General features: G+C 40.8%; 1 protein-coding gene across 3 annotated transcripts in view; it reads left to right on the top strand.

Annotated features, from left to right (window-relative positions):
- Positions 1-13,393, top strand: part of ME3 (malic enzyme 3) — a 115,293-nt gene that overhangs the window by 39,594 nt on the left and 62,306 nt on the right. For 2 of the 3 annotated variants that reach the window (XM_088140538.1, XM_088140540.1), the window contains exon 3: positions 12,181-12,314. In XM_088140538.1, the coding sequence (XP_087996664.1) occupies positions 12,181-12,314 (134 nt within the window). Of the gene's footprint in view, positions 1-12,180; positions 12,325-13,393 lie in introns of all 3 variants that reach the window. The other variant, XM_088140541.1, reaches the window with a different exon arrangement.

Genomic DNA, 13,393 nt, shown 5'->3' with positions numbered 1-13,393 from the left:
TTCATCTTCTATTTTTAGGTCTTTGATTTTCTGGAGGCACCGTAGTTGGGAGTTGATAGAATATTTGCTCCCTTCTGGGAGATGTCCAAGCTTTTTTGTAAGCAGTTTGGTTATGTTGTATGTTGGGGTCCCTGGTAACAGTACAATTGGACGAAGAGGTATGTTGGGCTGGTGTATTTTTGGGCATCCCTATAAGCATGGGAGGACAAATCTACTGCTTTTCATCTGCCACTGTTCGTCTTTTGTGATTTGACCTTTCCTGGTTAGGACATTGAGGATTCTCTTGATCTGGTTGCCCAGTTTCTGTACTGAAAAACAGTGGACCCGTCCTCCCACACTTCTATGGTTGCGCAAAAATGCACAAGCTCAACAGACTTCTTCCTCCAATTGGATCTCTTTGTCCAGTTTTCCAATTAAAAAAAGCAAGCAATTTCTGTAGGCACTCTTTCCTTTGCCTGGCCCTTTCCTGCTGCTGGTGCGATCGCATTGCTCTCAGTGTGTAGGAGAACAAACAGCTTGCTCTCTTGAAACCCCTCTCTGGTCTCTCTGCTCTGTGGGGGGCGGGGGAGGGGAAGAGAAGGGTCAGGCAAAGGAGAGATTGCCTATAGAAATCGTTTGCTTTTTTTCTCCCTCGACCCCCCCTCGCAGAGCAGAGAGATTGGAGAGAAAGGGGTTTCAAGAGAGTGTTGTAAGCTGATTGTGTAGTGCGCCTATCGCTCCCAGCCCTAGGCTGCAGTGCGATTGCATTGCTTTTGATGCATACAAGACAGTAAGCAGGCATTTGAGCATTGTAAAGGGCAAGGGAGTTGTTAGGAGGCAAACAAAAGTCAAAGGTGTGAAACTGACTAGTCTTCTCTCTTTCTAGCCAGAAAGCACAGTCGTGATTGATTTCCCACTTAATGACCGCTTCGCTTAGCAGCGGAGTGGCTGGTCCCAATTAGGGTTTTTAAGTGAGGACTCCCTGTAGAATGTGATCTGCAGAGTAGGATTCCCCCCACCCACCCACTTCTCAATCAAGTTGATTGAAGGCTTGTGATTCAGTGCTACCACTATGTCTTAAGTTCAGGTTTTAGATGTCCCCTCTTAAAAGATCTTAACTAAAAGCCTGCTATCAGAGTTTCTGGGTGGAAGCAGGGAGGTTTCATCTTTCCTCCCTGAAATGATTACCATTTGCTTGGAAGGAGGAAGAAATCTTGTAGTTTCTCCTTTTGTCCTAGTGACTGCTGGGTTCCCCAACAATCAGTCCCTGGTAGGGCCACTATATCTGGCCTGCAAAGATCCAGACATCTGCTAGAGTGTTCTGTATCCCATCACTGCCATCTAGTGGTAGTTCAAACGTTTGCAGCACAGTACCAGGACTTTGGGGGAGAATTTCAGAAAGAAGGGGTATGCCACCTGACTTCCCCCTTGTTCCCAGTCATTCTGCTTCGCTTTATTGGGCTCCCACTGCCAAATCATTGAGGAAACTCAGAAATCTCTGTGCCTTCCTGTAGTTGTCTACATGGTCAGCTGATCAGATGGGAGCTAAGGAGGATGGGCCACCATGGTGGGGAACCTTCTTTGCACAAAGGGACTTCCAAGCAGGAAGTCCAATTGGCTTGTTAGCAGGAACTGTGGAGAACCTCAGAGGGCCCGTATGTAGCCTGCAGGCTCATGACTGACCATTCCTAGACTAGTTAAATGGTTAGTGTAGGAGGTATACAACAGTATGCAACCTTGGGTATTACAGATGATTTATATGCTTAAGAACACGCAGCATGGAATGGTTCTGAAATACTACTTTACTCTGGAAATACTGTATGTGCTAAAGTGGGGAATAAGTAGATGAAAAAGAGTGAAGGAGTAGGAAAGAAGTAGTTAGCTGTATAAGTGAGGAGATGCTGCTGATCTCTAGAATTAGGGTATTTTGAGGATTACTAAATATTATACTTTTGAAGGAGTGAATAAGTACGTTGACAAAGTACAAAATAGGCAGACCCCAGTGAGATGGGCTTTTATGCAAGTTATGTACAGCCAGTAAACAACTTTCTCTAAGGTAACCATACATCTGTTAAGCATTGTATACAAAATGGAACCTTTTATGATTTGAAGAGGGTAAAAGAACAACAGAATGATGAATAAAAATGTTGGAAAATATTAACACTGAGAATAGAGGAGTTCATTTATAAAGTGTACCATGTCTGACTCATACAGTAGATATGCCAGATGCAACAAGAATAAAACAAGTATGTGTTTAAAAAAAATTGCTTATTTATGGGTTTAATTAAATCATGGAATTTTATAAATGTTGAATGGAACCAGGCTTTCAAAAATGTAGTGTTTTAGATTGAGAGAGAAATGTGCCTAGTGAGTAAGAAGTTGGATTCAGTGAGAACCCCTTTTTGCAGGGAAATGATACAAAATTTTACTGATAATAAGAATATTCATTTACTTTCATCCAATGTGTTAAGCTAGAATGTGGCTTATTTGATTTTAGCAGAGTGCAATATATGAAGTAAGCCATTACAAATTATATTTTATCGCTTAGCACAGTGTTTCTCAACCTTGGCAACTTTAAGCTGTATGGACTTCAACTCCCAGAATTCCCCAGCATAGCATGGCTGGCTGGGGAATTCTAGGAGTTGAAGTCCATACAGCTTAAAGTTGCCAAGGTTGAGAAACACTGGCTTAGGGTGATGTATGAACTAGCCAATTGTGGCTTGTTGAGTGAATCCAAGTTCAAGTACAAGATTTTATTGTAAAAAAAAATCATCATCATCATCATCATCATCATCATCATCTTAATTCTTTGTGTAAACCTAGTTATTAACCACAGTCTTTCCTACAGAGGTGAGATGTTACTAAATACTAAGGCTGAGCAATGATTTGGAAGAGGCATTTTAGAATGTGTGGGTGTACAAATGTAGCATCTGTTTGTGACTTCTTAAAGCATCCCTGTCTTTTTCCAAGATCATGTAGCTGCTGCAAGATTTGCCCTGCAGTCCTGCAGTTCTGGACACAGATGAGTCACAGACAACAGCTACATTTGCCTTCCCTTGCATTCTGAAGCAAGTCTTCTGACTTGAATCTGAAGTATGCACAGCCGTACTATATATATATATATATATATATGCATCACAAATGCAAATTAGCACTGGTGATTTTTATGCAAATTGGCATCTTTTTTATCTCTTTTACATGGAAAGTTGGCATCCTCTTTTACCTTTTGTCATTGGTAGAATCTAGGCATTTATCTTTTTGTAGGTGCAGTTGCAGTGCAGACAAAAGGCAATCCAAATGACTTACTACTGAGATGAAGATCAGAATTTCCATCTGTGTTACTGGCAGAAGAAAGCTGTAACACACTGAACCTTGCAGACTATAGCATGGTGACCTGAAGTTGATCTCTGTTGAGAGCTGATTTGGAGGCAGGGAGGGTTACCTCCCTCCAGTCAAAACAGCTTTGTTGGTGAATCCTTGCCAAGCCTCGGACTATGTAGATCTGGATACCTCCTTTTCTAATCTGAATGTGTTGGACAATTGCATGGCATCCGTGGTTTCAAATTCCCATCTTTCAACCCCCCTTCTCCACTTCCTATGCACCCTAATGTCACTGAGGTCAAATCAGACTATGGTCTATGATCAGAGATTCTGAGCTTTCGTTGTTGTTGTTGCTGTTGTTGTTGTTGTTAACAAAAGGTCTTCTGAGATGATCTGAGCAGCAATGCTGCAAGTTTAGCCTTTCCTACCCTTTGTCATTCTGAAACAAATCCCTGGAAAACAGCAATCAAGTGGTTTGCATGCATGGAACTTCATCCATTTCCCTAGACCTTTGTAGCAAAATCTAGTACAGGGATAGGGTACCAATCAATGTCTGGTAGATGTTTATTGAATGACAATGCCCAGCGTTCCTCACCATTAGCCATGCTGGCTGGGACTGCTGGGAATTGCAGTTCAGCAACATCCACAAGTACTCTACTGCTGCTGTAATGTGCGCCAATCAACAACTGTGTCGCTTTCATAAAATAGAGCATGCATCATGTAAGTTGACAGACACATACTCCATGAATAAACCTCAAAAAGATATTATTAAATCAAGTTATTTTGTTACGTTGTTTGGTAGAGGGCATGATTGATTTTGTTGTTGTTGTTGTTCAGTCATTCAGTCGTGTCCGACTCTTTGTGACCCCATGAACCATATTGCTCCAGGTCTTCCTGTCCTTCACTGCCTCCCTGAGTTTGCTCAGTTTCATGCTCACTGCTTCAGTGATGCTCTCTAACCATCTCATCCTCTGCCGTCCCCTTCTCCTTTTGCCTTCAATCTTTCCCAGCATCAGGGTCTTTTCCAAAGAGTCCTCTCTTCGCATTAGGTGACCTGAGTATCTGAGCTTGAGCTTCATTATCGATCCTTCCAATGAGCAATCAGGGTTGATTTCCTTTAAGATTGACTGGTTTGACCTCCTAGCAGTCCAGGGGACTCTTAAGAGTCTTCTCCAGCACCACAGTTCAAAGGCATGTTGATTTTTTAAAAGGAATCTAATCCTTGTTATGGCCAAGTTTCAGTTTGTATTGTACAGAAGCCACTTAAGGATTGACTCCTGAAAGACCATGTTGGATCTGACCGTGCTGCAGTATATAGGTAATCCCTGGGTTAAGAATGCCCAGTTTATAGACAACCCATAGGTAAGAACAGAACCTATTGTAGCAAAATTTGAGTTAAATACACTATGATTCAAGTTCAATACACAATACACATGCTCTGTTGCTAATGGTTTGAGTTAACTATACAATACTACTTGTACAGTATTATACAATAATGCTGTTCTGGCTTACATACAAATTCGACTTAAGGACAGACCTTGGGAACAGGACTTGTTCTTAAACTGGGGACTACCTGTAATCTAGCAGCTCAGCTCCTGGAGAAATGCTTCCAGAAAGCAAGAGAGAAGTATTCTCTCTCCATCACTGAATGAGAGAGAAGTTCAGGATCACCCTAGTTCTGCATCTTTAATCTCTATTTAGCTATTGTTTGGTTGGTTCTTGGGAATTTATCTAATCTTTTATACCCAACTGTTAGGATTTTCTGGGCTGCTAGGAGTAAAAAAAAGTTCTCATGAATGTCTTTCTATTCTAATGGCACTGAATAATTATTTGGACTGTAGAAAAGTCCCAGTGCAGGCGGAATCCAGCAGTAGGGTCATGACTGCATGGCACATAGTGGTTACGGCCAATTGTGTTCCAGTGAAGAAGAGGAAAAAAAAATGTAGTGTCTGTATGTGATTAAGAGCTGGGACCAGCCTATGGAGAAAGCTTGATGTAGGATATAAATGGAGAAACAGGAGAGATATTTGCTACTCGTTTCTAAGAAGCCAGATGAACAGAAAGCATCGATTTATGTCCAAGGCAAGCAAAAAATACCCTATTGAAAGTCACTGTAAAGGTCTGTCCATCTTTAAGTGCCTTCCTTACTAAACTGAAATGAAAAAAGGGTCTGTAGTGAGAAACACACTAAAAGAATCACACAGTAGATTTTTCTTTTAAAGAGAAGTTGTTTTCGGTTTACTAACGCTTTACATCATTTGGCAGCCACCAGAAAAACAGAAGGGTCCCTTTTTGTTACTACGAATGACCCAGAATACTTGCCCCCATTATTGGTACACTAAACAGCTCGTGCACAGGCTCTTTATTAGCCTGCAACAAAGCTGAAAGTGGGTGGGGGAGTCACGGCCAATGAATGCATCCATCTCCAAAGCGATGGAGCGATGTAAGTCCTCCTTTGCTCCTGTTGCCATGCCTTAGCAATCCAAAGACCTCCAGCTGAAAACATTTGAAAGGGGTCCTTCAGTCTTCCCCAACAGCAGTCCTGCAGATAGGGTGGACCCCGACTCCCATAATTCTCATCCAGCATCACCAGTGGCTACACTAAGTAGGAATTATGAGGGAGTTGTACTCCCATAATTATATTAAATAAAAATACTTCTGTGGCTAACAGGCTGGGGGAGCTTGGCTTAATTTACATGAATAGAAGTCTGCTGAATATCATCAAAGGATTTTGTAGGACAAGAATGGAAAACAGCTATTATCTGAAAGTCTGGAATCGCTCATGGGTTGCTTTCTTGGGGAACATATAACCATGATGGATCGCTAACCCACATGCAGCACTTTCCAATTTTAATCTTCTTACAACCAACCAGATCTCTTTCAGGAGGCTGAGAAGCAAAGCCCAAAGATATCATTCTCAGTATTGTTGCTCTCCATTTGCAACCCAGCTTTGTCCATCATGTTCCACAATGCCACCATAGTTAATATGGTAGTATTGTTGATAGCATGAATGTGTCTGACCCCCTTAGGGTGCCATCAAAGGTACCTGTTCCATCACACCTTCGGGCCCGTTAGTTATAAAACAACAATAACAATCCTTTGTAGCCTTAGGGACCAAAAACCTGGGAGTGAACAGCCCAGATACATGTTTCAAAGAGCCTCAAACTTCAAACACTGAAGCTTAAAACAGTGTTTCATAAAGTGTGGTCCTAGGCTCCTGCGCGTTCCCTAAGACTCTCTCAGGGGTCTGCAAAATCAAAATTATTTGCCAGACTATGTTGAAAAATAATACAATCTTAAAATCTCATCAAACAATTGTGAGAAATGGTAGCGGCAACAAATGCATTAATTTTAATTTTTAATACAGTAAATATTGATAAATATAACCCATAGAAACAAAAACTCTTTTGGGGCCTTCCATAATTTTTAAAAGTGGGAAGGGGTCCTGAGAGAAAAAAAGTTCAAGAAACACTGCCTTAAAAGTGCACCATATAGCTGTTTAAAAGTAATGTGAAGGGTTGTGTGTGTGTGTGTGTTCTGATGGAATGTTTCAGTGTGCCTCTAAAGACCAATCAGGTGTTTTATAAGGCAGGACTAAGACGTAGCCTGGAAGAAAGCAGGAGGAAATTAATAACGTCAGCTCCAACCTAGTGTAGCTGAAGGGACGATAGAAGGAATTTTTATCCAATGCCAGTTCTAACATGCCCCCCAGTATGTATTTGTTTATTTGCTTTGTTTGATTTGATTTGATGCTGCCTGACTCCAAATGACTCTGGGTGGCTCCCAGGACATTTGTACTAACAAAGCCATGGAGTTTTAGGAGAAGCAACACTTATATTTCTGCATGTGCCTCTTTCTTTCTCTCTCTCTCTTTCTATGTCGTTCCTAGAGTGTGTATATGTGTGCCTGTGCAAGAGTTCTTTATGCCTTTTTCTGAGTTTGATTGACAAGTATCATTAGGAAATATACATGCAGAGATAGTGAAGGTAGGACAGCTTTTGGCAGGGTGTTTACCTCTAGCAGCTTCAGAGGTGTGTTTCCCTCCTAGAGACTTTTATCTTAAGGCATGTAGGAGCTCTGTGTTGTAGCAGCTCTTGTAAGCTGGCATGCTCAGAGACATCGTTTTTTCCAAAAAACTGTGTCATCTCAGCTCTGGCTGATGCAACCAAGATGGCTTATGAGTCATTCTTTCAGCATGCTTCGGGTCTGACCCAACTAGAAAAGTCTGATAAATTGTCTTTTTTTAACAAATATCCTGACATTTTGAAGTCCAAGCACATCATGAAAATGGTATCATCTTTGACTCATATACCATTCTGATCTTCAGGCTTCAAATCTGTCCCTACTAGAGGCAGGTGATTCTGCTATCTGAATAAGATAGAACTGAATCATTTGTTTCTGTTTGATACAACAAACCTGTCTCCCACGAAGTTGAAGCAGTCCCTTGTGTCTCTGTAAGACTCGCTATTCTTGGTCTCCTTCCAGTCAGGCAAATACCACCTTAAATAAGATTGATGCCCTCCAGAAAGCTTTTAAAAACTTGGCTTTTTCAAAGAGCATTTGAGGGCTGAGAATTGAGTGGAGGATGTTCTGGGGAAGGATATTCATGTTTTATGAGGGTTTTGATTATGGTTAGTAATATATATGGAATTTTTTTACCAGCTATTGTACTGATAATTCTCTACTTTGTAAACAACCTAGATTTGAATAATTGAAGTGGCATAAAAGCAGTTGTTGTAAACAAAAAAATAAATAACAAAATATCAGAGAAGTCAGCACTGTTTGAGGTCCTGAAAATCTAGCGGACTATAGTTGGGTTGGTGCAATTGCTTAATTTGGTTACTGAATTAACTAATTGCACAAATCATTGAATCATAGACTAAATTTGTAGAAAAGGTGAAGCCACACCTTCAGATAATCCAAAGTTAACATTAGCCAAATTAAACATGCTGTACATATCCAGCCACTGATCTGGTTAAAAAGTATTGGGCGAACACAGCTTCTGGACATTTTGGATGACCCTGAGAGAGAATAACCAAGGAACGACCACGTGTTGGCTGTCTCTGAATTGTTTAGTGCCAAATAACCTTGGAATTTTTGCTCATTCTTTCCATCCAGTTGTTGGCATCTCCATGCTGCATTCTTTCCAACCTGGGTATCGGAAATTGGCAGTGAAGTAGGCTTTATCAATATTTGAATGAATGACATGATCTAAAGTTGGCATTTGGATCACAAGGTCAAAAAGGAGCAAAGTTCATCCTGCAGGCTTGGCCTCCCTTCTCTTTGACGCACAAACATTTCACATCCAGATTTACAGGACTTAAAAAGCTTCATCGGGAAATAATCACAGGAAAACGGATGTCTCATGGCTAGTTGTGTTTCCTTTGGCGTTAGCAGACAATCTGGAAGCAGCATCTAGAATTTTCTCATCCTAGAATTTAGTAAAAAAATAACTGTTAGGGAAAAATAATCACTGCCGACTAAGAATTCTCAAGCAACGAGGCTAGAAGATTTTTATTTGAGATCCAGAAGCTTTTGTCTGAGTGGACCTGCTCAAGGATGTGATTGCAGTTTGGCTTGCAGAAAAGCAGCTAGCTAGGCAGGGGTCCTATAGCTGAAGGATGGTAAATAAGGTTCTTTCAGAACTCCTGTTACCTTCCATAGTCACCAACAAATACGAGAATTCTCCTCTACCAACTCATTCTGTAACAGTTCTCTGTGATTTCTGGTATTCTGCTCCTTCACTGGGTACTGCTATAGATAGACCAACGATAAGTTTATCACTTCCCTTCAAGTCTGGGACCATGTGCTTTGGTTCCAGTGCCAACCAGTATAACTTCTCAAAAAGCGATGAAAACTTGTGGGTGATGCTAAGGGGGTATCTGCATTAGACATGAGTGAATCACTTGCTGACATCTGATACAGCAGACTTATCAGGTCTGTCCACCAGGAGAAAGTCATACCTATGTTTGTTGTTGTTGTTCAGTCGTTAAGTCGTGTCCGACTCTTCATGGCCCCATGAACCATATCACGCCAGGCCTTCCTGTCCTTGTTATCAATGGAGACCGAGTGGAGCGGGTGGCCAGTTTTAAGTTTCTGGGTGTTACTATAAAGGAGGACTTGACTTGGGGCGCTCATATTGCAGCCTTGGTTAAGAGGGCCCAGCAGAGATTATACTACCTGAGACTTCTCAGGAAACAACAACTGAATGAAAAACTGCTGGTGACCTTCTACCGCTGTACCACTGAGAGCATTTTGACCTACTGCACCTGTGTATGGTTTGCTAACTGCACAGTGGCAGATAGGAAAGCGCTCCAGAGGGTTACCATCACTGCCCAGAGGCTCATTGGTTGCCCTCTCCCCTCTTTGGAAGAACTTTATAGTTCCCGCTGCCTTATGAAGGCTCAAAACATTCTTAAGGATCCATCCCACCCAGGACATTCTTTCTTTGAACTATTATCATCTGGCAGACGGTACAGGATAATAAAAACAAGGACGAATAGGCTGAAGAATAGCTTCTATGTTAGAGCTGTAACTATACTGAATTCTATCGTATAGTGCAGTATTAATGCAGCATCAGGGGTTGTGCAATATGAAATGTGAAGGTTGTGTTATATGTTTTATGTGCGATATGTGTTTTATGTCTTCTGTGGTTTTTATATTTTTAAAGCTGCACTGGGGTGGCATTTAATTTCATTGTACAAGTAGTACAATGACAATAAAGATTTCTATTCTATTCTATTCTATTCTCCTTGAGTTTGCTCAGTTTCATGCTCATTGCTTCAGTGATGCTATCTAACCATCTCATCCTCTGCCATCATGCATACCTATGCAGCTATTGGAAAATGGGTTGAAAACAAACCCAGAAGCCATGTTACTTTTTCCAACCCATTGGAACAGTATTTCTCAACGTTGGTGACTTTAAGATGTGTGGATTTCAACTCCCAGAATATTCCCCAGGCTGGCTGGGGAATTCTGGGAGTTGAAGTCCACACATCTTAAAGTTGCCAAGGTTGAGAAACACTGGACTGGAATGTTGGAAGAAAATTATTTCAAGGAGCTTGGGGCTTTGTCTGTTTATCTGCCCATTGATAACTCTAAAAACTTAACAGAACAGGACCAAAACTAGCAGAAGAATGATTGAGTTTGAAAGTGGCCAGGATCTGCAGAGGAAAAAATCCCCCAATGGATTTCTATGGGAGACACAGTTGGGCGGTGGCTTAAAATGTCACCAACTCTTCCATTCTAAACCCCTATCCCTCTCCTTTCCTGATTGTATGAGTCTGAGAAGGGGTATTTTTAAGGAGTTGGAGAGAATTCCAGAAGGCACACAGACTTTCCTTACCTTGTGCTTTTTGGCTGACTTATCAAATGCTGCATATATTTGAAGACTGTTTTTTTAATGAATGTTAATGATTCTCCTCTGCAGTTCTGGCTCACCTTTTGCTACATTTGGCAAAAATCTGTCATCTTCAGTAACTATTTGCATTTCCCTGTCACTGGAAGAAGGAAATTTGCTTTCTTGGCAAATTTCAGTTGCACAACGTCTTTCTCAGAGCCAGCGCATGCTATGGCAGTCACTAAACAGAGTGGGTTAGGGGACATCATGCCAAAAACAATATTGTTTTCATTTAAGTTATTGCAATTGGGAGGATCGAAAAACGAAACACGCACATTATTTAAAACATCCCATTTGAAGGGTTGCCAAGGGAGGAGGCATGACTCATGGCTTCCACATAACAACAAACAAATTCAGCTATCTTAAATAGCATGTGGAGATATATTGGGGTGAGTTGGACAAAAATATTTTTATTCAGTATTGGCTTTCAATTCTGTTTCTTGGAAATGCTGGTGGAATTATTTTCAATGTTTTTTTTTTCATCTTCGCTATTAGCTTAAAACCAGAGTATGTACTTTTTCCTAATCTTCTGTCATTTCTGATTTTATTACCATGAGAGCTGTGCAGCGATCCAAATTCAAAGGAGAAAAGAGGCTTTGGAGTGTTCATGTGGTGGATGTTGGCACCTTCTTATAGAAACGATAACTTTTCCTGGGCTTGTATAGTTGTTAATGCACAAAATAGGCACACTTGGTTTAAACAGATGCCAATAGGTGCTAGGTGGGTGCCTGTACACACTCCAGATCCCCTTTTCCAGATCTTTGGATCCAGATTACTGCATAATTCCCTTCCCCATCGTAACTTGTCCACAATCAATGTTTAAAAATGGCACTTTTATCCTTTTTAATCAAGGATTAGATCAATGCATGGATGGTGAATCTGTGAATGGCTCTTAAATTTTAGTGTTTCCAGAAGCATCTCACTGCGTATTGTGGGAAAGAGAATAATAAACAAGGTGATCTTTTGACAAGATCCACCAGAGTGCTCCATGTCTTATAAATCTGAAAATCACATTGCCTGCTACAGAGAGCAGAGTTTTGGATTAAAGGCATTTAAAATAGCACTGACTTAGAATCAATCACCAGCTCACTTTTTAACAATCTAAACTTATTGTAGAAGCACTGAGTTTTACAGAGAGCCCTGGGGCTAATTAGTATAAGATGTCTTTCTGTAAGAAATCCAGCTTGCTTGGATTTCTAAGTCACATCATCCTAGACTGTAAATTATCTAGAGAATTGTAACCACAGAACTCACTGTTGGTCTGTGTTCAGCTACTCTCCTTTACATTGACTTTCTACACAATTGTAAGTTTCGAGTTAAATTGGAAGGTGGGATAAACTGCTGTCAGGAAGCTACTGTTCTTTACAACATCTCTTTCTTTGGAAAGGTCTACCAAGTTAGAAAACTAATAATACTTCTTTCTTTTAAGAGAGTGGTTCTGTTCCATTGTTTTAACACACCCATCCTCTCTTCCATCCTAGGGTATGGCCTTTACCCTTGAAGAGAGGCTCCAGCTGGGAATACATGGTCTTCTTCCACCTTGCTTCTTGAGTCAAGATGTTCAAGTTCTCCGAGTCCTCAAAAGCTACGAGACCAAATCCAATGATCTAGACAAGTGAGCAGAAGTGAGCTGGGGATGTCTGCACAAAGCTTATGGTTGGAGCTGGATGCCAAGAAACATGGATTTTGACACTTCAGATTGCTGTCATTGGCTGCCTTCTGTGGTTGTGGAGAAACTGCTAATAAGCTGGCATCTCACCATGCATTTTGTAATAGGAGGCTAGCTGTTCCCAGAGCAGAGTCATAATTTCTATGCTATCTTTGTTTCCAGCTCCTATTAATGCATCTCTCCAACAGAAATAGTAAATTGACCCCATCTTATCTCTACTGTGTTCAGACATTTTCCCACATAGATAAGGACCTCCTTGCATTATTATTATTATTATTGTATGACCTCTTGCAGTCTCTTATTTAACCCAATATTCTCTGCCATGTTGTAAAAGTGGCAGATAATGTTGAACTTTTTAAAGGACTGCAGGAGGTGGTGCTTTTTTTAAAATGTAGCAGCATCCCTCCAGCATTTGTAAGAGGAAAAGCACACCTTTCTCCCTGCCTGGCCCTTCAAAAAACCTGGAAAAAATACCAAGTCTATCACAAAACATTAACTAAAAACAATTCAGAATAATGATGTCTCTTGTTTTGCATCATTTATTCCTCCATAGTTACTGTTCTGTGTACTTTAATCTACTTTTCTGTGTACTGGGAGAAGACCGGAGCTATCCACTATAAATCTTACCCTAAAGTGTTAGGATGAAATCCAGCTTTAATCCTACTTTAAGTACATTTATTAAAATCAGTGGCAATCATTTAAAAAAATCAGCAAGGTGATCAATGTCCCTTATGTACTGTATGGTTCCCTTCACTTTTAGTGAAAAAGCCCTCCCTTCACCCTCTATAATTATCGGCTGGTCTCAAATATTCCATTCTTGGTATGGTGTCTGAGAAACTGGTAATTTTGCAGGTCCAGGTACACTTGGATGGAACTGATTTTCTGGACTCATTTCAATCAGGGTTTCATCTGGGGTATAGCACTGATTTTGCCTTGTCATGTTGGTAGATGATCCACTCCAAAAGCTAGATGGAAGGAATGTGACCTTGACAGCAATCTTGCATATCTCAGCAGCTTTTAGTATT

The sequence above is a fragment of the Python bivittatus genome, unplaced genomic scaffold, assembly GCF_059951505.1.
Source record: "Python bivittatus isolate LINGU-HERP-01145 unplaced genomic scaffold, Pbiv_v1 ctg000340_np1212, whole genome shotgun sequence".
Classification (NCBI taxonomy): Eukaryota; Metazoa; Chordata; class Lepidosauria; order Squamata; family Pythonidae; genus Python; species Python bivittatus.
The sequence above is the reverse complement of the archived record's forward strand: the minus strand, read 5'-3'. Positions and strand labels throughout refer to the sequence as shown.